The sequence below is a fragment of the Terrapene carolina genome, unplaced genomic scaffold, assembly GCF_002925995.2.
Source record: "Terrapene carolina triunguis isolate 2854851 unplaced genomic scaffold, T_m_triunguis-2.0 Scaffold211, whole genome shotgun sequence".
Classification (NCBI taxonomy): Eukaryota; Metazoa; Chordata; order Testudines; family Emydidae; genus Terrapene; species Terrapene triunguis.
In genome coordinates this window covers 18876748-18900236 of record NW_020664562.1, presented here as the reverse complement: position 1 = coordinate 18900236, position 23489 = coordinate 18876748, and the positions used below count along the sequence as shown (strand labels likewise).

Sequence of the window (23489 nt, the reverse complement as noted above, 5' to 3'; positions counted from 1 at the left end):
TTAGGATTCTTTTTGTTCCTAATTCAATTACGAAACACCTTATTATCCTTAACTCTAATGGCTACATATTTTTCTGTGTCCCTTTGTTTCCCTTTTCAGTGTTGTATAATTCCTTGCTTCTGATTTATATTCATTACTATCAACTTCCCCTTTCTTCCATTTGTTTTAGATTTTATAGCTGCCTTCACTTCCCCTCTAATCCAGATAATTCCCAATTATCATTTCCCTTTTTCTGATAACATTCTTCTTCCTAGCTGATTTGGCCCATAATTGCTTTCAACTTTGTGAAATTGGCCTGTTTAAAGTACCAAGAATATATATTATTGGTCTGTACTTTATTCTTTTTTCACATTATTAATGTGATCAACTTATGATCACTTGTACCTATGCTACCATTAATTTTTAATTCTGTGATCAGTTCCTCTTTATGTGTCATTATAAGGTCTAGTATGGAATTCCCCCATGTTGGATGCGTCAATTTTTTTGAGTTAGGAAATTGTCATCTATAATATTTCAAAATTCTAAGAAATCATGAAGCACGGTAGCACATTACCTGAATAACAAACACTGTTATAATATTACAGTTCTGTGCACCCCAGATACAAATTCCAGTTAATTGGTATTGTTTATGAGATTTCATTTTTCTTGATATTTTTCTGCTCCATAGTTATAATTCTATCACCCAATTCAGCACTTACACTCTGAAGTCAATTTGAATGGGGTATCAGTCTGAATCAATACAGAATTTGGCCTTTAAACGTAACTCATATCTTACTATTAGGGAACTTGATTACCATTGTGTTTGCTGTGTGCTGACGTGGCACTACATCCTTTGAGTGATACATCCCAATAATCTTTTTTTTTTCTTGTTTTGTTAAAGTATAGTGTTATGGACATCTGCAACTCAAACAGCTGCGGGACAAGATTTTCAAAAATAGGAGTCTAAAGTTATGCACCTAAATAAGACTCCAATTTAGCAAAGCACTTAAGTTAACATGCTCAAGTGTTTTGCTAAATCACGTTCTGAGTAGACAAATTTTCAGAAGTTCTGAGCTGCCTCCCATTGAATTCACTGGGTGCTTGGCCATTTATATAAGTACCAACATATGGATTTAGGAACCTAACTTTAAGCTTTCATGGTTTAAAATCTGGCCTTGATCAATAAACTGCATTTTTAACACAGACATGTGAAAAGTGGTGGAAAAAAATATAAAAACATCTTTTTGGCATTTTTTTCCCCAAAATGAAAAGCTGATGATGTAGTTCCTCCAGGTACACTGACTTACTTTAGTTACAGAGATCTTTTAAAGCATACGTGCCTTAGATTGGAATGAAAGGTTATTTGTAAAGGGAGATCATTGTTGCAGTGGCTTCTTTAGAGCTACAGTGGAAAAAAGGCTTGTGTGATGAGAGTGGAACATGCTATACACATGCTCTAACTATTGCTCCTTTGCAAGAAACTGAATGGAAGATTATATTTAAGGTGCAAAGCTACTGGACCATATGCCAATTGTCTCTAATGTAGCGGTACCCTCAAATATCGTTTGGGTTTTGATTTTATTACTATGATGGTGCTCAGTTCCATAGTCTTGGTGCACCTGAAACTCCAGTCAAAGTTTGTGTGAGATTTCCCTGTGTAAGATCTGCATGCAGCTTTACTCAATCACCACTGACATGGGCAAATCTGTGCTTTTCCAGGGGAATGACGACATTTATATCTGTGGTAAGAATGCAACAGGACAAATAGAAGTTCAACATGCCTTTTCAACTGGACGAACTAGTCCCAACAGTTTGTCTCTGGTAATTTAATTCCAGATTATGTTGTATGTATGTGTAGAATAACGCTATTTCATATTTTTTACTGTTGCATGCTTTTTATTCCAGAGTTGTTGCTGAGCTACAATATCAGTGCTGAATTCCAGACAGGATGATAAGATTATCAAACTGTGAACTATCGTATCGAAAGCTAGCAGTATAACTTTGCTCTGAACAGAGTTTATCCCTTAAAATTGATTTGGACCATCTACATATTTTCATCTACATTAGCTTTTCTCCTGGCTCTGCTCTGAGTTGGTATTAGCAAAGACTAATAGCTAGTCAGAGACCAAGATAGACAGGAGAGAAAAAAAAGTGGATCAGCCATTGATTTATGCAGTAAAACTTAAATCAAGTAATATTCTGCTAAACATTTAACTAATCAAAAATGTAAACCTAGTAAACAGAATCATGTTGTTTATGCCTCCTGCAGCAGAGTGGGAAAAAGTACATTTAAAAAAAAATTAAGACAAGTGTATAAATGTTGGTTTTACTTTTTTAGTACTTATATCAGAAAAAAAAATTATTAGCAAAGGAATAATCAATATATCTTCTGGAATATGCTACATCAGAGATTTCATGCTTTTGTATATCAGTTATGAATATCTACTATTAACTATACTCTAGTTGACCTCACTGACTTCTTTCTAGTTACTCCTAATTTACATTGATATGAGTGTCCAGGGGAATGAGACCCTAAGCCAGTGGTGGGCAGCCCACGGGCGCACATGGCCCATCAGGGTAATCTGCTAGCAGACCGCGAGACAGTTTGTTTACATTGACCGTCTGCAGGCATGGCCACCTGCAGCTCCCAGTTGCCACGGTTCACCATTCCCGGCCAATGGGAGCTGCGGGAAGCAGCGGCCAGCATGCCCCTGCAGCCCACGCCGCTTCCCGCAGTTCCCATTGGCTGGGACTGATGAACCACAGCCATTGGGAGCTGCGGGCGGCCGTGCCTGTGGATGGTCAATGGAAACAAAATTGTCTTGCGGCCCGCCAGTGGATTATCCGGATGGGCCATCTGCGGACCGTGGGCCGCAGGTTGCCCGCCACTGCTCTAAGCTCTGATGTCATAGTTAACACATTGGGGAAGAGCAATATACATATTTTATTTGTGTCAAGTTAAAGAAATGACACATTTTAACTAAATGATCATATAGTTTTGGGTCTAATCCTGCACATATTTGTGCATGTGAATACCTGCTCACATGAGTAATCCCATATTCACATGGGTATTTCCAGTGAAGAGAATGGGATTTCTCCCTTGATTAAAATTTCTCAGGTGCATGTATTCAGAATAAGGCCCTTGAGCACTAGTAAAGAAAAACTAAAAACCCAGCATTGTTGAATCACTGTTTACTTAAAGTTGTAACGTGGTGCAAATCCATAAATGACTCTTTACTAATAGCACATAATTTTGTAATTAGCAATTGATGAGGTAGATGCTATTTCTGCTGAACATAGAATCATAGAATATCAGAGTTGGAAGGGACCTCAGGAGGTCATCTAGTCCAACCCCCTGCTCAAAGCAGGACCTAATCCCCAACTAAATCATCCCAGCCAGAGCTTTGTCAAGCCTGACCTTAAAAACCTTTAAGGAAGGAGATTCCACCAGCTCCCTAGGTAACCCATTCCAGTGCTTCACCACCCTCCTAGGTGAAGTTTTTCCTAATATCCAACCTAAACCTCTCCCACTGCAACTTGAGACCATTACTCCTTGTTCTATCATCTGGTACCACTGAGAACAGTCTAGATCCATCCTCTTTGGAACCCCCTTTCAGGTAGTTGAAAGCAGCTATCAAATCCCCCCTCATTCTTCTCTTCTGCAGACTAAATAATCCCAGTTCCCTCAGCCTCTCCTCATAAGTCATGTGCTCCAGACCCCTAATCATTTTGTTGCCCTCCGCTGGACTCTTTCCAATTTTTCCACATCCTTCTTGTAGTGTGGGGCCCAAAACTGGACACAGTACTCCAGATGAGGCCTCACCAATGCCGAATAGAGGGGAATGATCACATCCCTCAATCTGCTGGCAATGCCCCTACTTATACAGCCCAAAATGCCGATAGCCTTTTTGGCAACAAGGGCACACTGTTGACTCATATCCAGCTTCTTGTCCACCGTAACCCCTAGGTCCTTTTCTGCAGAACTGCTGCCTAGCCACTCGGTCCCTAGTCTGTAGCAGTGCATGCGATTCTTCCGTCCTAAGTGCAGGACTCTGCACTTGTCCTTGTTGAACCTTATCAGATTTCTTTTGGCCCAATCCTCTAATTTGTCTAGGTCCCTCTGTATCCTATCCCTATCCTCCAGCATATCTACCACTCCTCCCAGTTTAGTGTCATCTGCAAACTTGCTGAGGGTGCAATCCACACCATCCTCCAGATCATTAATGAAGATATTGAACAAAACCGGCCTCAGGACTGACCCTTGGGGCACTCCGCTTGATACCGGCTGCCAACTAGACATGGAGCCATTGATCACTACCCATTAAGCCCGATGATCTAGCCAGCTTTCTATCCACCTTATAGTCCATTCATCCAGCCCATACTTCTTTAACTTGCTAGCAACGATACTGTTTGTTTATTGCTGTATGATGAATGTTCTATGTCAGGGGTCGGCAACCTTTGGCACGCGGCTCACCAGGGTAAGCACCCTGACAGGCCGGGCCGATTTGTTTACCTGCTGCGTCCTCAGGTTCAGCCAATCGCGGCTCCCACTGGCCGCGGTTCGCTGCTCTAGGCCAATGGGGGCGGCGGGAAGTGGCAGCCAGCACATCCCTCGGCCCGCACTGCTTCCCGCAGCCCCCATTGGCCTGGGACGGCGAACCGCAGCCAGTGGGAGCCACGATCGGCCGAACCTGTGGACGCGGCAGGTAAACAAACCGGCCCGGTCCGCCAGGGTGCTTACCCTGGCGAGCCATGTGCCAAAGGTTGCCGACCCCAGTTCTATGTAATAATTACAGATATTCTGGTTTTAGGGTGATGTTCAGAGCATAAAGACTTCCTTTAACAATGGAATCATCAACTGCTCTTTCATTACAAGAAATCCCATATCGACTCAGTCAAAAGCTGCCAGCAATTTGTACTTCATATTTCTGGCCCAGGGACCATCATCAGCTGGTGAGTGTTGCCTTATCATGCAATGTCCAAATGGAAGACTAACAATTGCGGAGGTGTGCGCATATATACATACATACGTGCACACACACACACACACACACACATATATATTTTGTGGAGGAGAGGAGGCACAGAGAATGAGAGGTTTGAAATGTGATCAGGATAACAGATCTTTTTTGGTCTGAGAAGATAACATGCTGACATGATGGCAGCAGCTTGATACATGTGAAGCTTACGCTATTGGAAAGAAATATATTCTTTCCACGTGTATTTGTCTTTTTTTTTTTATTGCTTGTATAAGAGCAACACAAAGAGACCACCTCCAAGATGACAGCCCCATGGTGACAGGCATTGTACAGACAGTCTCTGCACCAAAGAGCTTACAGTCTAAATAAACAAGACAGGGTGGGAGAGGAAATAGAAGTTGGTAGCTTACCAAAGGTCACACAGAAATCAGTGGCAGAGCTAGGAATAGAACCCAGGACTCCTGAGTCCCATTCCATGGCCGTACATACTGGGTCATGCTACTGAGTTAAAATATGTACAAAAATATAAAGAAATATTGTCCCAACCCTTTCCTACACTTAGGGTGACCAGATGTCCCGATTTTATAGGGACAGTCCCGAGTTTTGGGTCTTTTTCTTATATAGGTTCCTATTACCCCCCACCCCCTGTCCTGATTTTTCACATTTACTGTCTGGTCACCCTACCTACACTCCAGCGACTTTGTGCCACTCAGGCAATGCAAAGCAATTGGAAGGCTGGCTTAGCTGGTTCCACTCAGCAATCCTCTGGGGTACAGGAAAATCCCCAGGTTTGTTAGAGCTCCCATGGTGACTCTATGCTCCCTTCCTCTTTACCCCTTGGCATATAGGGGTCATGGCTGGGGAAAGGAGCCCTGCACTTCTATTATCCCAGCTAACAGAATGTCCCTTTAAGACCGTGCACAGGTAGGTGTAACTTAAAACAGCTCAGTGGTTGCCGTGTTGAGGGGATAACCTGGCACCAGGACAGAAATAGGGATGTAAAGGAGGCTTTAAGGTACCTTTTGTGCCCACCTTTTTGAGCTGTGCTAAATTCAGCTCTGGCATGGTCCGGGATTTGGCTCATTCTGTTCCCATCATGATTAATACAGTCTGTTAAAATATTTGTGCTGAGGATTGGGGAAAGGTTTGTTACAGTCTGTTTAAGGTTTGCCACTGTGCACTTATCTATTTGGTGCAGTGATGTGCACTTCAGGGGGTGTGATTTCTAAAGCATACTAATGTGTTGCACACTCACTTGTCTGTGTAGACCCTGCTGGTGTGCACTAAAAGTTTCCTAATGCACTTTAACATAGTGCTGTTTGAAACACTACTACATCAAAGTGCCATAGGGACCATTCAGTGTACACCAGCAGAGACTATGTGGACAAATTAATGCCCAACACATTAGTGCGCGTCAGAAATCACACCCCTGTAGTGCACATTACCCCACCATGTAGACTCCTAAGATTCCAACTCTGCAAGTGAATCAACCAACATGGATCCTTTCGCCTTCCTGTAGTCCTTATTAAATCTCTAATTTTTGTATTAAAATAAAAAGTAATTTTGTAGTTAAACCCCAAGAAACAGTGACAAATTAGAACAAATGACATTGCATTTGCAGTAGAAACTGTGGCTCAGTGACTCCAAAAGATCACTATAGACATTTATTTGGCCACCCTAAATCAACATTAAATCCAGTCCAAAGTACTTTAGTTTGAATATGAATTTAGGGTCTGATCCTGCAGGGTGGCCAATGCCCTAGTCTACAATGGTATTTTCAGGGGTTCAGCACCTCTGAAAATTAAGCTATTTGTTTAATTCCATAAATATGGATTTAGAAGCCTAACTTTAAGCATCCAAGTTTGTAAATGTTGGTCTAAGTGCTCTATATGCAAAGAACAAATGATAAAATGTTTAACAATTCTGATAGCACGGGCTACATGTTCTGCAAATGCCAGAGATGACGGTAAGTATCTGAATAATAATTATTTGGAAGTAGCACATCTGAGGTGAACCCGTAGACATGAAACTGATTTCTGGCTCTCCTAGCATTCTGTGGACAAACATTCAAAAGAAAATCTAAACCTGAAACTAAAAGCCTTATCTTGAGGTATCTGTTGTAGGAGACATGCCAAAACAAAAATATTAAGCTGCTGTTGTGCCACACATTCTTGGTTCCTGGGATGTGCCAGCATGTATTGTGGCAAATTCAATACTTACTGCTTACTTTTGGCCAGTGAATAATCTTTTTTTTATTTCTTTATTGAGCATTGGCCTGCTAAACCCAAGGTTGTGAGTTCAATCCTTGAGGGGGATCGGGGCAAAATCAGTACTTGGTCCTGCTAGTGAAGGCAGGGGGCTGGACTCAATGAACTTTCAAGGTCCCTCCCAGTTCTAGGAGATAGGATATCTCCATTAATTTAATTTACTTAAAAAGCCAATAGCTTGCTTAATAGCCAATAATGGTTGCTTAATGTTTTCAGGACAGATACAGAAGCATCCTAGGACACCCCTTATCACTCCTCAGAAAGTGAACATTTCAAGCTATGAAGCAGTAGGTGGCACTAGTTCTACACCTTCTATCATTAAGGCTCACGGTAAGAATATTTTAAAGAAAGTAACTGGATGAATCAACTATCCATTCCTTCCTTGTAAGGGGGAAAGTGTATGGTTTTTCATAGATATGCTCACACTCACATCCTTTCTTATGAAATAAGGCTCCCATTTCTAGTCCTGCAGATTCAAATCATATTGGACTTTAAAGTCATTTATTTCTATGTATAGAAAATCGGTCACTGGTGCTGAATTTTACCCAACTTAGAGGGGTGGGATGGGGAAATTCCACATTTGGGAGAAGGAGGACATCAAACCGCTGCCATTTTTTAAAGTTGCTCAGTGGATTGGACTACTAGAATAAGTCTTAGAGTAGATGGATTACTGAGTTGGGGGTAAGGGGATAGGAGAGGAAGCCAAAGGTGCACGATGAATTTATTTATTATATTGTTCTGCAACTGATCATATGATTTTCTAATTTATCACATGGGTATTTATCTCCACATGTTTGGGGGGGGGGGCGTATAAACTGCACACACACACATATGTAGTGAACCAGATCCTGAGCAGATGTAAATTAGCATGGCTTTATTGAAGGTCTGTGTCTATATTATGGGAAGTAATTATCTTCTGTAGCTGACACAGTAAAAAAGGCTAAATAATAATAAAGTTGAGCAGGAACTCGTACAAGAAACTTAGAGAAGAGAATTCATATTATATAGTTGATAATCCTCTGTATCAATTATGAGTTATTTTACAGTGATCTAGAAAATTTGAAAATTGATTTTCCACCACACAACAGATTACCTTTAATTTTCCAGAGCTCTTTCATAATCTGATCTTTCTTGTGTGATCTTTCAAAAATAACATGATAGTTTTAGTTCTGGGAGAAGTATTTTGTAATATAGAGCACAGTAGTTTTTAAAGGGTGTATATAATACACTTCCAGTCTGTTTCAAGGAAGATCAGTTGCAGTCATTAAAGATAAAAAGAAGATTAATCTTTAACTAAAAGATACAAAATAGAAATAGATTTTGGAATATCTAAAATCCATATATTTGAACATTTGTTTCTTCTGGTTTATGCTCCACGGAGAGCTTTGATCTTGACAACTTAGATTTCTCTATACAGAATATCTTCAATATGTTACAAAATATGACAATAACAGATTTACAACAAAAGATATCTAACTGTTTCCTAGGAATGGCACAGTTCTAGACATTAACTGTACAGCTGGATTAAAATTCAGGAAAATTACATGGTTCTTTCATGATAATGTACCTGGTCATATTAATCACCTCGATTTTTGTTATTAAATCTTTCTTCATTTTTACAGAGTAATAAAGAGACACATTTTGTGACATTGTCAAGTAAAAATCACTGCTGTGTATGTCTAGTGTAGGAAAGAAGATGGCTATAAAGAGAGGCTTAGAAAAGAAGAGAGTACCAGGGAGAGGAGAGAGATCCCCCTACAGAGATTCAGGCTCAGAAACAGGTTTAGAGAAAAGAACTGAGAGAGAGAGAAAGACAGAGGTTAGAAATGTATAATGACCCAGTAGGTGACTCATTTATCACTTATACTTGTTACTCCTGGTGGCATTGTGCACCCAAAAATTAAAAGTTCTGTGCGAAAAAATTAAAAATTCTGCAAATTTTATTTGTCAAAATAATGCTACATAATATTTATCTTGGTAAGTTATTTCAAAATATCTGTCAACAAGTATGCCTGTAACAATGCAGAAACACACAAAAATTCCCCCAGGAGTAGAGAGTTAAAGAAACCCCTATGACAACTCCTGTTTCTCTGCCCCCTTCACCTCACCCCCACCCCCAGAGCCCAGCTAGGGGGCCAGACACCCACAACTCCTCCCCCCCCCCAGGGCCCCGCCATGTCCCTCCCCCCCCCCCCCCCCGCCAATAAACCTGAACCCCCTCCCCATCCAGAGCCCAGTCGCGGGGGCCTCCCAGGCCAGATACCCGCACCCCCCCACACAGAGCCCAGCCATGGGCCCCCCTTTGCCCAGATATCCACACACACCCCAGAGCCCAGCCAAGGCCCCCCCAGCCCAGACACTCACCCTCCTCACCGCCACCCTCCAGAGCCCAGGGATCCAGAGGGAGAAACAGCCTGATGCTCAGTCCCAGGCTTGCACGGAGTTTCCTGCGCACCGCTGTCTCCTTCCCTCAGGGTGTGCTGGGAACTGCAGCTGTCAGGAACCCTCTAGCTCCCTCCCCCTCCCCCTGGCAGTGTCTTCTACGTGCCAGCTGGGCAGTGCTGGGTCCAGTAGTCCCTAGTGGCAGCCAGCAGCACTGCAGCCCATTTCTGTGGGGAAAAGGAAATTCTGCGTGCACAACATTAATTTCTGCAAAATTCTGCATTGTGCAGTGGCGCAGAATTCCCCCAAAAGTAAAGACTTGTATATAAAATACAATTACATAGCAAAGTCTGTAACTAAAAGAAAGTGCATCAATCCTGCAACTTTTTGAGTTCTTGCCATTTGTATGAGTTTTTCAAGGGCTGCAATTTCTGATAAGTTTTATACCAGTCTCTGACTTCTAGAGATGAACTGTGTTTCCACATTTGCAAAATAAGCCATTTGGCTACAAGTGCAGCCTAAAGGAACTAGAGTTTTTGACAATTTGTAAAGCCTCATTTTTATCTGCATCTGACCTCTGGCTTGTCTATGCAAATGTTTAGTTCACTCCAAGCTGGGGTGAGACATTAGCTGCACTAGCCTGCTGCAGTGTAACTGTTCGTGTGCACCCTGCTGATGTGAACTAACAATCTGCCTATGTGCTTTGATTTAGTTCTGTTTCAAAGAAGACTAGATCAAAGTGCTCTAACGAATTGTTAACATGCATCCCCAGGGTAGACAAAGTTACACTGTAGCAGGTTAGTGAGGGCTAGAGTCAAACCACAGTTTTCTGAAGTCTAATTGTTTGTGTAGACAACCCCTAGTGTGAGAGTTTCAGTGTTAAAGGAATATTATTAGCATTTAAAATAAAGTTTGTTCTGTTACACACCTCTCTCTAACAGCCTTAATAATACACCTCTACCCCGATATAACGCTGTCTTCGGGAGCCAAAAAATCTTACCGCGTTATAGGTGAAACCGCGTAATATCGAACTTGCTTTGATCCGCTGGAGCGCGCAGGGCCCCCCCCCGCCCGGAGCGCTGCTTTCCGCGTTATATCTGAATTCGTGTTATATCGGGTCGCGTTATATCGGGGTAGAGGTGTACTGGCATGTTATTATATCGGGGTAGAGGTGTACTGGCATGTTATTGCTGGAAGAAACAGAACTGTGGAGCTTCCCTCTTAGCAATGAAAAGCAAGTGTTTATTATTTAGTTTGAAAGAAAGAGAGAGAGAGAATGTTAGCACACTAGCTTAATTACATTAAGGCCTGGTCTACACTAACCCCCCAAGTCGAACTAAGGTACGGAACTTCAGCTACGTGAATAACGTAGCTGAAGTCGACATACCTTAGTTCGAACTTACCGCGGTTCAGACGCGGTCCACACGCGGCAGGCAGGCTCCCCGTCGACTCCGCGGTACTCCTCTCGCCGAGCTGGAGTACTGCAGTCGACGGCGAGCACTTCCTGGTTCGACTTATCGCGTCCAGACCAGACGCAATAAGTCGAACCCAGAACTTCGATCCCCAGCCGCCGAACTAGCGGCTGGGTGTAGACCAGCCCTAAAAGAAGGAATCCTTTAGGGAAAGACCTAAGTAGTCTGGCTTCTATCCAACAAATCACTTGAAAACTTGAGCAGTCTCATTGAAGTCAATGGAATTACCTACATGCTTCTAGTTAAGCACGTTCTTGAGGCTTTGCTGGATTGTGGCCAGAGTGCTCAGCACCTTGTAAGCTTGAAGTGCAGCATTATTGTTGTGCTAACACAAATACACTTGCCTGTGTTTTCTACTTGCTTAGTACTGCCTGAAGGTATGATTTTGATTTTTTTTAATTAGGAGTGGATTGGAATTACTGTTTAGAATTTGAACATATCATCTATTCATTGTCTTGGTTTTTCATAAGGGGCCCTGATGCTGATAGCCTGGATGACCACAGGAAGTATAGGAATGATATTTGCTAGGTATTTGAAGAATGCTATCGGAAAAACTCTCCTTGGCAAAGATATTTGGTTTCAGGTATGTAAATAAATGGAACAAAAACTATCAATTACTAGTTTCAGAGTGTATTTTTCACTTCATTCATCTGATGAAGTGGGTTCTAACCCACAAAAACTTATGCCCAAATAAATTTGTTAGTCTCTAAGGTGCCACAAGGACGCCTCGTTGTTTTTATCAATGACTATAACAGCATCACTGGCAAAATGAAATGATACAATGGGCAAACGAGTAAAAAGAAAAACTCTGATAAGATTGTTTTCTCTATTTCTTCTATCATTTTGAAGTGGAAATGGAGAAGCCATTTCTAAACAATAACTGATCAAAGGGAAGTATGTGTACACACACACTCACAAAATGCATAGGTCATCCCATGTATTAGAAAAAACATCTGGAACTTTTGTATTCAGTAAATGGTTATGAATAATGACTATATTAACAAAAACCAGGGTTGGTAGCACTCAAAACAAAGTAGAATGATTCACTAGCCTACAAAGAGACTAAATGTGTAGCAAATATTATTCATTATGAATAGTTTGACCAGCTCCAATGTTTGAAGAGAGTATTTAAACAATGTTGAATGCTACAGAACATCACAATCATATGCATGACATTGTTTTGGTTAACAACAAGAAGGAGAAAATGAGATCAATACGCTATAGGAAATAAAAGGCCAACACAGGAAAGTTCTTGCATGATGTAAAGAATGCCAGTTTACACCTCTTGCTCTCCTCTTTTTGTAGGGTTTATTCCAGGGTAAGGAAGAGGCATGTCAGTAGTGTGAGGGGGTAGAGCTGGATGACAGTGCACTCTAGCACCTCTGTGGCTGCTCTAATTTTTGCTGGGGAACCATTTTTGCACCCATATGCTCTCAGGGTTAGAGAAGGTATAACAGGTAGCTTAGAACCACCTTTGCCTCCCCTTCCTGCAGTGGCGCCAAGCTTGGATCTAAGAAGTTGTAAAATAATCACTGTTAACAAAAACTTAGTTTGAATTTCCACACTATTACTAAAGAAATTAAAGAGGGTCATCTTAGACACCACATGACTTGTAATGCCTCGTTGCAAGCATGGAAGTTAAGAACAAGCTCTGAATTTATTGCCTTAATTTGGTGGTTCGACCACAGCTATTAGCTGAATTGTTATAAGTTCTTTTGTATTTCATGTGTCTAAGTTATGGCTATTCACAACTGTTCAATGGAAGGTACTGCTATCAAAAGATTGTCACGCAGTTCTATGGGAAGTCTCATTGAAAGTCTCCTCCTCGGTGCAATAGACCTCTGTGTAGTAAAATTAATACACAGTGACTGTGCTGCCCGGAGTATTCAGAGTGATGCATTTACTTGACATGATTCACAAGAAACTGTTATCCTGGAGGATCTCTTAATCCCAGGGGGGTTGGTCAGACTCTTGACCATTGAATGTATTTATTTGATGTTCATGGTAGATTCAGATTCTTGAGAATGGAAGCTTTCATTTAAAAAAAAAAAGTTCATAACCTGGGATTTTTCAAAGGAGTCTATGGAAGTCCCAGCCCAAGTCTATGTGGTTGAGAAGATAGCCTTCCCAATGCAGAACAATGTAGTGCTGTTCTAGTCAGCCTGAAATGGCAGCTAAGACAGGCATGAACTGCCTTATTTATTTAACTTACGTTGATTCTGAAGCTTAACAATGGCACTTAAGGGCCATATTTTTCAAATGTAGCCATGCCATCTCATGCCTAATTTGGACATGTAGTTACCATGATTGTCATAGAAATTGAGCGATTGCACACCCAAGTGGTCAGTTGTCATCAGTGGGAGTTCTGCCGTGAGTCATGCTATTACTGTGTATTGGAACCAGATTTTTCCCTTTTTTGGAAAATGGTGCAGACAGAAATATGCTTATTTTCGTGCAGTTGACATAGCAATCAAAAAGTGTTTCTCTGGTTAGAAAACCATACACATCTTGAAACCATAAAGGTGCCCAATGCATTGCTTGGGGTATATATGTATGACATGGTGTGAACAGGGAGATGAAGATGATAATTTGAACATTGTATGGCAGAGGTGGGCAAACTACGGCCTGCGGGCCACATCCAGCACGCGGGACTCTCCTGCCCGGCCCCTGAGCTCCTGGCCCGGGAGGCTAGCCCTCGGGCCCTCCCCCGCAGCCTCAGTCTGCCGCGCCGCCGGCGCAATGCTCTGGGCGGCCGGGCAGCGCAGCTGCAGAGCCCGGCCTGACCCGGTGCTCTGTGCTGCGCTGTGGCGTGGCTGGCTCCAGCCAGGCGGTGCGGCTGTAGCGCCGCCAGCCACCAGTGCTCCAGGCAGTGCGGTAAGGGGGCAGGGAGCAGGGGAGTTCGGGGTGTGGATAGGGGTTGGGGTGGTCAGAGAGCAGGGAACAGGGGGGTTGAATGGGGGCAGGGATTCCGGGGGGGCAGTCAGGAAGGAGGGGGGATTGGATGGGGCGGTGGGGGGCAGTCAGGGGACAGGGAGCGGGGGGGTTTGCATAGAGGGCAGGGAAGTTTGGGGTGGGGGTGTGGATAAGGGTCAGGGTGGTCAGAGGGCGGGGAATGGGGGGTTGAATGGGTGCAGGAGTCCCGGGGGGCAGTCAGGAAGGGTGGGGGTTGGATGGGGCGGCAGGGGGCAGTCAGGGGTGGGTGTTTCAGGGGCAGCCAGGGGACGGAGCGGGGGGGATGGATGAGGCAGGGGTCCTGGGGGGGGACCATCAGGGAACGGGGGGGTTGGATGGAGCAGGAGTCCCAGGGGGGGCCGTCAGGGGGCGAGAAGCGGGGGAGGGGATAGGGAGCAGGGGTCGGGCCATGCCTGGCTGTTGCAGGAGGCACAGCCTCCCCTAACCAGCCCTCCATACAATTTCCAAAACCCGATGCGGCCCTCAGGCCAAAAAGTTTGCCCACCCCTGTTGTATAGCGTCATTAGCTATGTTTTTTGCTGAGTAGACTGAATTGCCTCACAACCGGATATGCTAACCAAGGGTGGGGTTGTTACATAGTGCTACCAGCAGATGGAGACAGAGAATATATAAACTTTACAAAGAGTACCATAGCAGCTGAACTGTACCCCATTCCTCTCTGTCTCCCAGCAGCTGGGGATTATCTTCTCACCAGCTGGACTAAGCTGTTTGGTTTCTCACACTACAGTTTTCAGTTTCACAGAGATCACTTAAAGCAAAATGTTCTAATTTGGGGCTAGATTGTACAACCCTTACTCACCCAGGAAAGCACCAACCCAGATGGTCCCAGTGACTTTGGCATGAGGGTATACAATCCGTGGGGCCCTTTGGTACCCAAAGTTGGACATCTTGGGGCAGTTCTTCAACTGGTGAAAATTATCAGAGCTCCACTGAAATCGAAGGAGCTGCGACAATTTACACCAGCTATGGATCTATCGCATAATTACTGACCCAATTTTCAGAGGTTCAAAATTGATCTTCCACAACTCCCATTGATCTGAAAATGTTGACCTTAGTTTTGAATGTAACATACTCCATGGCATAGAGTTTTATTTTCTCTTTTCCCCTTTGCTCATAATGGAAGTCTCCATAGAAAGTAGGCTGACCATTTTTAGTATCTTTACTTCCTCCTCAGAGGCAAAATTCTCTCCTTTTGCTTTATGTAGATTTCTGAAATTATTAATTAACTAAATGTAAGCCCTTGGTTTGATAAGAAGTATGTTAGTTACAGCTATTTTAATAGTTTGGGATAGGCTGGTAAACCCAAGAATTCCATTTCTGATACTTAATCGTGTGACCTGCTGTATGGGAGAGTTTTTTTAGAAATTCAAATATTGGCAATAAAAGGAGTTAATTCATTGACCTGCAGATAGACATTTTGCAAACTGTTTATAAAGAAGCTAGTTGTCAAACACTAACCGATACACTGTCTTTTAGTGGTGCCATTAAAAAATGAAAGAAATTCTATGTTCAGACAAGACACACACACATGTGAAGCTGCATGAATCAATGGATAATCAAAGGCAAAAGTAGAATAATATTTTTCACCTCTTTAAGTGAACCTTAACCAACTTTGTCTCTAACCATACATATTAAGGTTAACAGGTTTACAACATCTTACAAATTTCCAATATCTAACAAACTGTGAACTTTTTCAGTTGTATACTAACATAAAAATTCTTCAACTTGTACTATTGCAACAAAATAACAAACACATTAATATATACTATGGATGAGTTTAATAACCTGTAATCTGTTTTTACTTAGATTCATTTGTCTCTGATGGTGATAACTGTCGCAGAAACAATAACTGCCTTCGTACTGGCCTTTGTAGAAGTAATGGGATGGGCTAGTGTAAGTTTTACCCAGTTTCTCCCCACCAACTTTCTTGGTTAACACATTATAGAAAACATTTCCTTCTCATTTTTGTGCCTTCAAATGTAAATACAGAACTGAGTGTTCACTAAGACCTTCCAGTGTACAATCCACTGCTGTTAGATTGTTATGCCCTTTTGCTAGTTTAAGAAAATTGTTCTTATGCAATATAATCTCTCTTGTCATGTTATTCATATTCTAGACACAACACATCCTGCATTTTGGCAGGGGGTTATACTAGATGACCCTGGTGGTATCTTCTAACCCTATGATTCTATGATCCCCTTTATTTATTTCTTGCCATTATGATGTACTGAGTAACTGATGAAGTAATTTCTCTACCTGTTCTGTCTTCAACATTTCACCTCTTATCTCTCCTTGTTTGTTTCACATCTCAGCTATATACATGCCTTCTTTCCCTATCATGGAAATCTGCTTCCCTTATTCTTGTCAGAGATCAGCCTGAATCAGAGGCTTAGAGCCAAACCCTCTGAAACCCTGAAACTTTTGGAAAGTTTGTGTCCAAACTTCACATCTATGACGGGGCTATCTATGTAATTACCCTGAATCAGAACTTCTCACAACCTTGGGAAGCTTCAGATTTGGAATCCAGGTTGTGTAATTCATGTTGCAATTATAGGTCCTGATCCTGCAAAGGGATTACTTCACTCCTTACTCCTGAGCAGAGTGCCACTGATGGCAATGGGACTGCTGTGGGAGTAAAGGTGTGCACATGCAGATCCCTTTACAGGATCAGGGCCATATAGCTACTTACCTAACTCCCTGTCTGTAATGTTTTTCTTATCTCACCATGTAACATACTGTAACACATGACCCTATTTTTACTTTTTCCTATCAAAACACAGTTTTCCTTTAACAAAAAATGCTGCTCCGCATAACCAGTATTACCTAAAGTTTGGAGGAAAAGGGTTAGGATAAGAGGTTCTGATTGTTATTCTGATTATTATTATTCTTACTTACATTATCAGTCTGCTTTGTTTCCCCATCTTTGTGGGGGAGAGTGGAACTTATTTCAATACTTTACATAATGCGGAGCTAAAACTATAGATTTCTGCAAGGAAAAATAAATTTAAAGATTCATTACTATACACTGGCCCTTTGATGGATTTACAGTGAAATTTAAGGGCCAGATTCTACTTCCAGTTGGACCAGAATAAATCTGGAGTGACTTCTTTGACTTCGGTGGAGTCATTCCAGTTTTATTCTGGTATAACTGAGAGCATGATTCGGCCCTAAGCTGTCAGGACGCATCTTTAAAAGTAGCGATTAAGAAACCAAATCCCAGACATCAATGCTATGTGCTGTTCTCTTCCACAGGATGCAGAAGCCCATGCTGTCATCGGATGCATTGTCATGATTCTTTCTTTCTTTCAACCAGTGATAGCTTTTTTTCGGCCTTCTCCTCAAAGTAAAAGGTATGTACATCTAAGCGATCCAACAGAATGGACTTTTAAACCTGGTCATTTATTAAAAAGACTTACAAAGTTGTCATACTGTAGATATATCAAGTTGGAGCACATATTGTATGTAGGATTTTTAAAGCCAAATCATGAGGTGATGATTTTCTGGAAGTTAGTTGGAGCAAAGAAGCGTGCAACGGCATGAGGAGACAGTCCTTTGAATCCAGCTGCTCACTTCTGGGATTTACGTAGGGCTTCTTTGCAACAAAATAGAAAAATAAGTGTAGTCACTATGGCTTCCACTCACTTTTAAAGGTGATCTACATAAGAGTTTTGTATGCTTGGGGTTTGGTGGGTGTTTTCTGCTACTTTTTGCTATTAGAAATTCACATCCTGTCTATGCTGGAAGACTGAATGGAGAACTAGTGGAATGGTGCTATCACAAGAGTCAATGAGGGAAGGAAGAGATTTTCACTGAGACTGTTTAAAACTCTTATTGTTTGGTTTTGTGAAGACCTACAGAACTCAACGACTAATTCACTATTCTGGAGAAAGAGAGACTTTGTTAAAGATGCAACAATCCAATCCTTTCCATATACAGCCTGGAGGTCCTCCAGCAAACTAAGGGGGCAAGCTAGACTTAGCACATGGTAAACAAACAAAATAACCCTAAAAGCCAAGCAGCAGAAACAAATACTAAGTCTTACCAGCCTTCTTTCTATATTAAAAAGAAGGGAAAGGAAACCAGTCCAGTTAAAAATATCCTCCCTGCTCCACCCAGGGTCTGTGTGGTGGCAATAAGATACTTCCCCCTATTTGAGGATGATCTTCCTTTCCACCACACTGTCTGGTGAGTGTGGCTTGTCCCATTCTGTGTACCTTTCCGCTCCTCCATGCCTGCTTGCTTATCAATATCAGAAGGCTCGCCCTGCCCCCCCCCCACTCCAATGTGGCCAGAGTCTCAATATGACAGAGGATTAAGGTGGGTCTGACTCTCCCTTATCCTTCTACATGACCAGATAAGAGCTGTGGGAACATAACCCCTAAACCCAGATTGCTACTACAGTGGCCTCTCCCTAGAACAAGTGGCGTACTTCGACAAACTGGTGCACATGATCTGCCCATGGCCTTCTTCTAATAAATCCAACCCTTGCAGAATTAACAAGCTATTGCATGACTGATGATTGCTTCTGGATGTTAGGAAAACAGCTTACCCAAGATTTTGATGTCACTGATTTAAGCAATGCTAATGGGTGGTAGCTGAAGTAGTCATCGGTGTACCTACCTTTGGATACAAGGTCATATTAGTTTTCATTTAGACCAAAGAGCTCTATGAGCCTTTTAGGATCTGCAACAACTTATTTGTTATCCATAAAAGATTTTGACTCAAGTGTGTTGATTGGCTCGTTCACTTAAACCACAAATTGGAATGATAGCTCAGATTCATCAGGTCTTGTATTTTCACTTACAAAAAATTGACATCTCACTTCATTGCATTAGCTCTCTTCCAGTCCACTCTTGCTAATACATCTTTCTACTACAGATGAGTCAGAGACAAAACTCTGTATTCAGACACCCTTGAAATTTGGGGAGTGTTAATTTTTTTTTCATGCATTTGAGAGAACAATGAGTCTTGGGAAGTTTTAGGGTCACAACAAGTAATATGTGATGGATTTATCAGACTCTGGACATTCTCTACCGGTACCTACCAGATTGGAATCAGATTGTAAAAGGCAAGTGGGCAATCTTTGGGAGGTAAAGAGAAAGAGCGTGAGTGTGTCTAGAAGGATGAGGAGGGCAGCAGGAGGAAACTGCAAAAAGTGGGAGAAGATGAGAGGATCTTGAAAAGGCTACTTCTTGTGTACAGCATAATAAGCATTCAGTAACAGACTGCAAAAACAATTTTTTTTTTAATGAGAAGTGCCTTTTGCAGTTCTCTACAGGGAAATCCCTCCTGTGTGAGCCATCTGCCATTTCTTTCCTGGCGTTCAGCTGAAAAATGATCTAAAGGCATCTAATACCCTTAAGAACCTACAGTGTTTCCTTGAGGGATTTATTATCTCTTAAGAGTTTTGAAAAACTAGTCTGGCATATTATTTACTGTCTGTGTTTTTGAAGTAAAATTTTACTACGTCGCACTACTGTCACATAAAAGAACAATAATATTTAACACATCATTTCTATTCTACCGACAGGAGATTTATTTTTAACTGGTTTCATGCTCTAAATGCCTTTGTCATAAAAGTCCTGGCTGGTGAGTTGTTGTTTTAATATTTAAATAATGTTGATATAACTACTACAGATTCCCCTTTGGAGTGCCCATATATTCAGACTAGAACTATTGAACTGAGTTTACAATTCCATTTTTAATATTATTCATCTTATTGATCAATTTTTCAGAGGAGGCAGGTCTGGGAGTCAGGATAAGGACTGGTTGAAAAACTTTCATCAAAACTGTGTTTGACAGAAAATTGTTTTGGTTTTTTTATTAAACTTTTTTGTGAAAAGTATCTGCTTCCTACAGAAAATTTTTCATTTAAACACTTTGAAAGTTTTCAGTTGTCAGTTTTGGCTAAAATATGAAATAATTCAATTGAGAAATGCTACCACAGTTCTCATCAGAGTTGTAGTTCAGTTACCTAATGTCCCCATTTTCCTCTTTCAGCCAAGCTCCCAAACTTGACTACATCTCCCATGGTACACCACAGACATGGGACTCCACTGATGCATCAAGATGAGAGATTTTGGTGCATCACGGGAGATGCAGTCTGACCAAAGAATCCTGTCTGGAGAGGAGAATGGGGACATGAAGAACTTAAACTACAACTTCAGTGAGGTGTGCATTTCCAAATTAAACTATTGTGGTTTTCAGCCAGTTTTCAGTTTTTTACCAGTAGGTCAAAACTATTAGTGGAAAATTTCAACGAAAACAATTTTTGTCATTTACATTGACATTTTCCACGGGGGAGGAGGAATGTCCATTTGTCAGGATTCCTGCATTCTATTCCCAGCTCTCCCACCAATTTGCTGTGTTACCTTGAGCAAGTGTCTTAATTTCTCTGTTCTCAGTTGCCCCATTGCAAATTGCTTAAAATATTACAAAGAGCCTGATTCAGAGTCCACTGAGGTCAATTGAAAGACAATGGGTGCTATATCAAGCTCTTACTTCACAAGTATTTAAACTTAATTAGCACTGAAAGGTCTTCCGATGTAAAGTGCAATAATAGTGAAAAATATGATGATGATGATGATGATGATTATAATTATGACTAATAATTAGTGTGGGTTCTTGTGTCATCTAAAGTTAATTCTTAGCATTCTCTATTTTATTTGCCTTAATTATATTTTGAACGTACAGGTAATGCATGGATTCAACTTGAGTCATGAATTTTTAAGCACAAAAAACACAGCAAAAGTAAAGAAACTATAACACCTTAAACATTTTTAGAACATTAATTGAATTTGTGTTTTACCAAATATTGCATTGGCATGAAACTGGAGCATATGGATGCTTTTACATATGGAAGTGATTACTTTTCTAACAGTAACCAGTACACATCATCCTCACAGGGCCATTACAGAGAGTCAGGAGTGGTAGGGAGTGCCATGAACTGGAGATAGAAGAGTCATTATTATCTGTGTGTGACAGGGGGGCCTCTGGGCACTTCTGAAATGCTGAATAAGCACCCATCCTACTCCCCATGCCCTGGCTCCACATGCTGCACTCAGAGCACTTAGTGGTTAAGTGCTTTCCTGAATGAAGAAGAGGCTCCCATCAGCTCTTCTCTCTTTCTTCCAAGTGCAATGCCCTGCCACTCCACTTGTGGCATTCACTTACCCAATCTCCATAGGATCAAAGCACTGAGGTCAGGAGCTAACTATCTGCTTTTACGGCATATAATCTTGGCTGACACACAGGGAATTAAATGGGGGCCGGGGGCAGAAGTTTCTACAGCTTGAGCTGTACCTGATTCATATCCTCTGTAGATTGGGCACAGAGGATCTGTAAAACACACCTACTAGTGGGTTACATCACCATTATTAATGCTGCTTTCCAAGCTTCTGAATAGTATTTCCAGATCAAACAATCACACTTAAAAAATGAAAATGTCCATTGAAATTGTGAATGGAGTCCATAATGATCAATGGTTTTATATCAAGTGTGTGTTGCTTTGTTTTGTTGCTCTTTAGTTGCTGTCATATTTCTGGGACTGCAGATGCTTGACCCCTCTCCCAGCCGATGGATGGTCAAAACTATGGGAGGATTTGTAGGATGGGAGGCATTAGTGTACATAATGCTTGATGCAAATGCTTGGTTGAAAAAGAAAGGTAAAGATCAGCCACAGTTCATATGAAGAAATGTTTTTCTTTTAGCAAAGGCAAGAAGAAAAATGAAGACTCATAATTTTCTTGGTTATATTTTTCAGAGAAATATGAAGATTCACATAGGAAGGTAATGTTGATATCACACATTTTAAAACATTAATGAGGTGTAAAATGTTTTATTTTTCATACTGCTGAAAATACGTTTTGCATCACTTTGGGATGTGATCTTGTCAGATCTCTTGAGTTAACTGGAGTAAAGCTGAGTCAATACTCAAATGGGAAACCACCACACAAAACCCAGGGTGCTGCAGGAAGATGAATTCATAGATTTATTTTTTTAAGGCCTGAATTATGATCACCTAGTTTAGCCTCCTACGTCAGGCCCTTAGTGCATATTTTCAAAAGACCTCCAATCTTGATTTAAAGACTTCAAGTGATGTAGAATCCTCCACATCACTTGGTAAGTTGCTCCATTGATTAATTACAATCACTTTTACAAATTTGCACCTTATTTTCAGTCTTAATGTGTCTAGCTTTACATTTCAACCGTTGGATCTTGTTATATCTTGTCTGCTAGACTAAAGAGCACTCTACTATCAAAAATCTTCTCCATATAGGTACTTATAGACTGTGGTCAGGTCACCTCTTAACTTTCTCTTTGGGTTGAGTTTTCAATTGGTGGCAGTGAAGTGGCACTGAATAAGTGACAGTGATGAGCGCTGGGGACACTGTTGCTGGAGGTGCTGTCTTTCAGATGAGAGGCAAACTGTGATGTGATCCCAAAATATCCCCTGAAACTTTTTGCAAGTGTAGAGTTTCTAACCCCAGTACCCTGTTCAAATTCTAATTTGGATAATTACAATCTGGTTACCTGTACTTAAAACCCTCAAGCATTTTCAATTAGACACACAGCTTCTGCTCTTTTCTCTTTTCCCAGTCTTCTTCAGAGTGACTCCTTCTCTAAATTCCTTCTAGTGTTGCCAAGTGTGTATTGAACTTATCAATTCTATTTAATTATCAACAAATAGAAAACTGATACAGCTGCTTAGTACATACTTGGGCTGTTACTAAAACTGATGTACAAATATAATTTAATTTTATATTTCTTTTAATAACTCTCTTTTAATGTTTTTATCCTTTCTAGATAAAAAATGAAATGGTTCTATTTTTAATATATACATGTGGAAACCTGGCATTTTTAATAGCACTGCTTGTGGGAATTGGAGAATCCTAAAATGGACGGAATTTATCTTGGAGGAATGAAGATTATTCCTATCTTGAGACGCTTCTAGAGTAAATACAAAGAAACAATGAACACTGAATAGATGTTTTAGCAAGTTTTTAATTTTGTTTGTTTATAAATAATATTTTAGGTTCTCTAATTGACACATTATCATTTTCTACACAATAATTGAAAATAATTTTTATAAATGAGATTCCATTAGCTACTTATTGGAGATGTTCTACACAGTATAGTATGATGCAGATAATTATTTCTGACGTGAAAGGTAAGAAGGCAATATATAAATGCTAGGTGTTCACAGTTGTTTCATATTACACTCCTTTCTAACCTTTGTCGATGTTTCCATCTTTAACAAGAGAGGATTTGTTTGTGTAGAGAAAAGAAAGTTGAGGATCTGATTTTCATATGACTAATTTAGACTGAGAACTTCACAGGCAAATCTCTGTGCCCACCAGAGTCCTGTTGGCTTCAGGATTTCAGTGAGGCTCAGTGCAGGCTCAGAGGTCCATCGGCAAGGTTCCCAGTACAAGGTC

The 23489-nt window shown here is 41.2% G+C and overlaps 1 protein-coding gene across 1 annotated transcript in view; it reads left to right on the top strand.

Annotated features, from left to right (window-relative positions):
* The window catches only part of LOC113407468 (putative ferric-chelate reductase 1), a 41962-nt gene extending 18772 nt beyond the window's left edge, over positions 1-23190 (top strand). The window contains exons 7-16 of the mRNA XM_026656030.1: positions 1699-1800; positions 4791-4932; positions 7442-7555; positions 11550-11662; positions 15859-15945; positions 17305-17402; positions 19583-19641; positions 21579-21716; positions 21815-21840; positions 22858-23190. Coding sequence (XP_026511815.1) covers positions 1699-1800; positions 4791-4932; positions 7442-7555; positions 11550-11662; positions 15859-15945; positions 17305-17402; positions 19583-19641; positions 21579-21716; positions 21815-21840; positions 22858-22947 — 969 coding nt within the window. The 3' untranslated portion in view covers positions 22948-23190. The remainder of the gene's footprint in view (positions 1-1698; positions 1801-4790; positions 4933-7441; positions 7556-11549; positions 11663-15858; positions 15946-17304; positions 17403-19582; positions 19642-21578; positions 21717-21814; positions 21841-22857) is intronic.
* Positions 23191-23489: the final 299 nt, after the last annotated feature.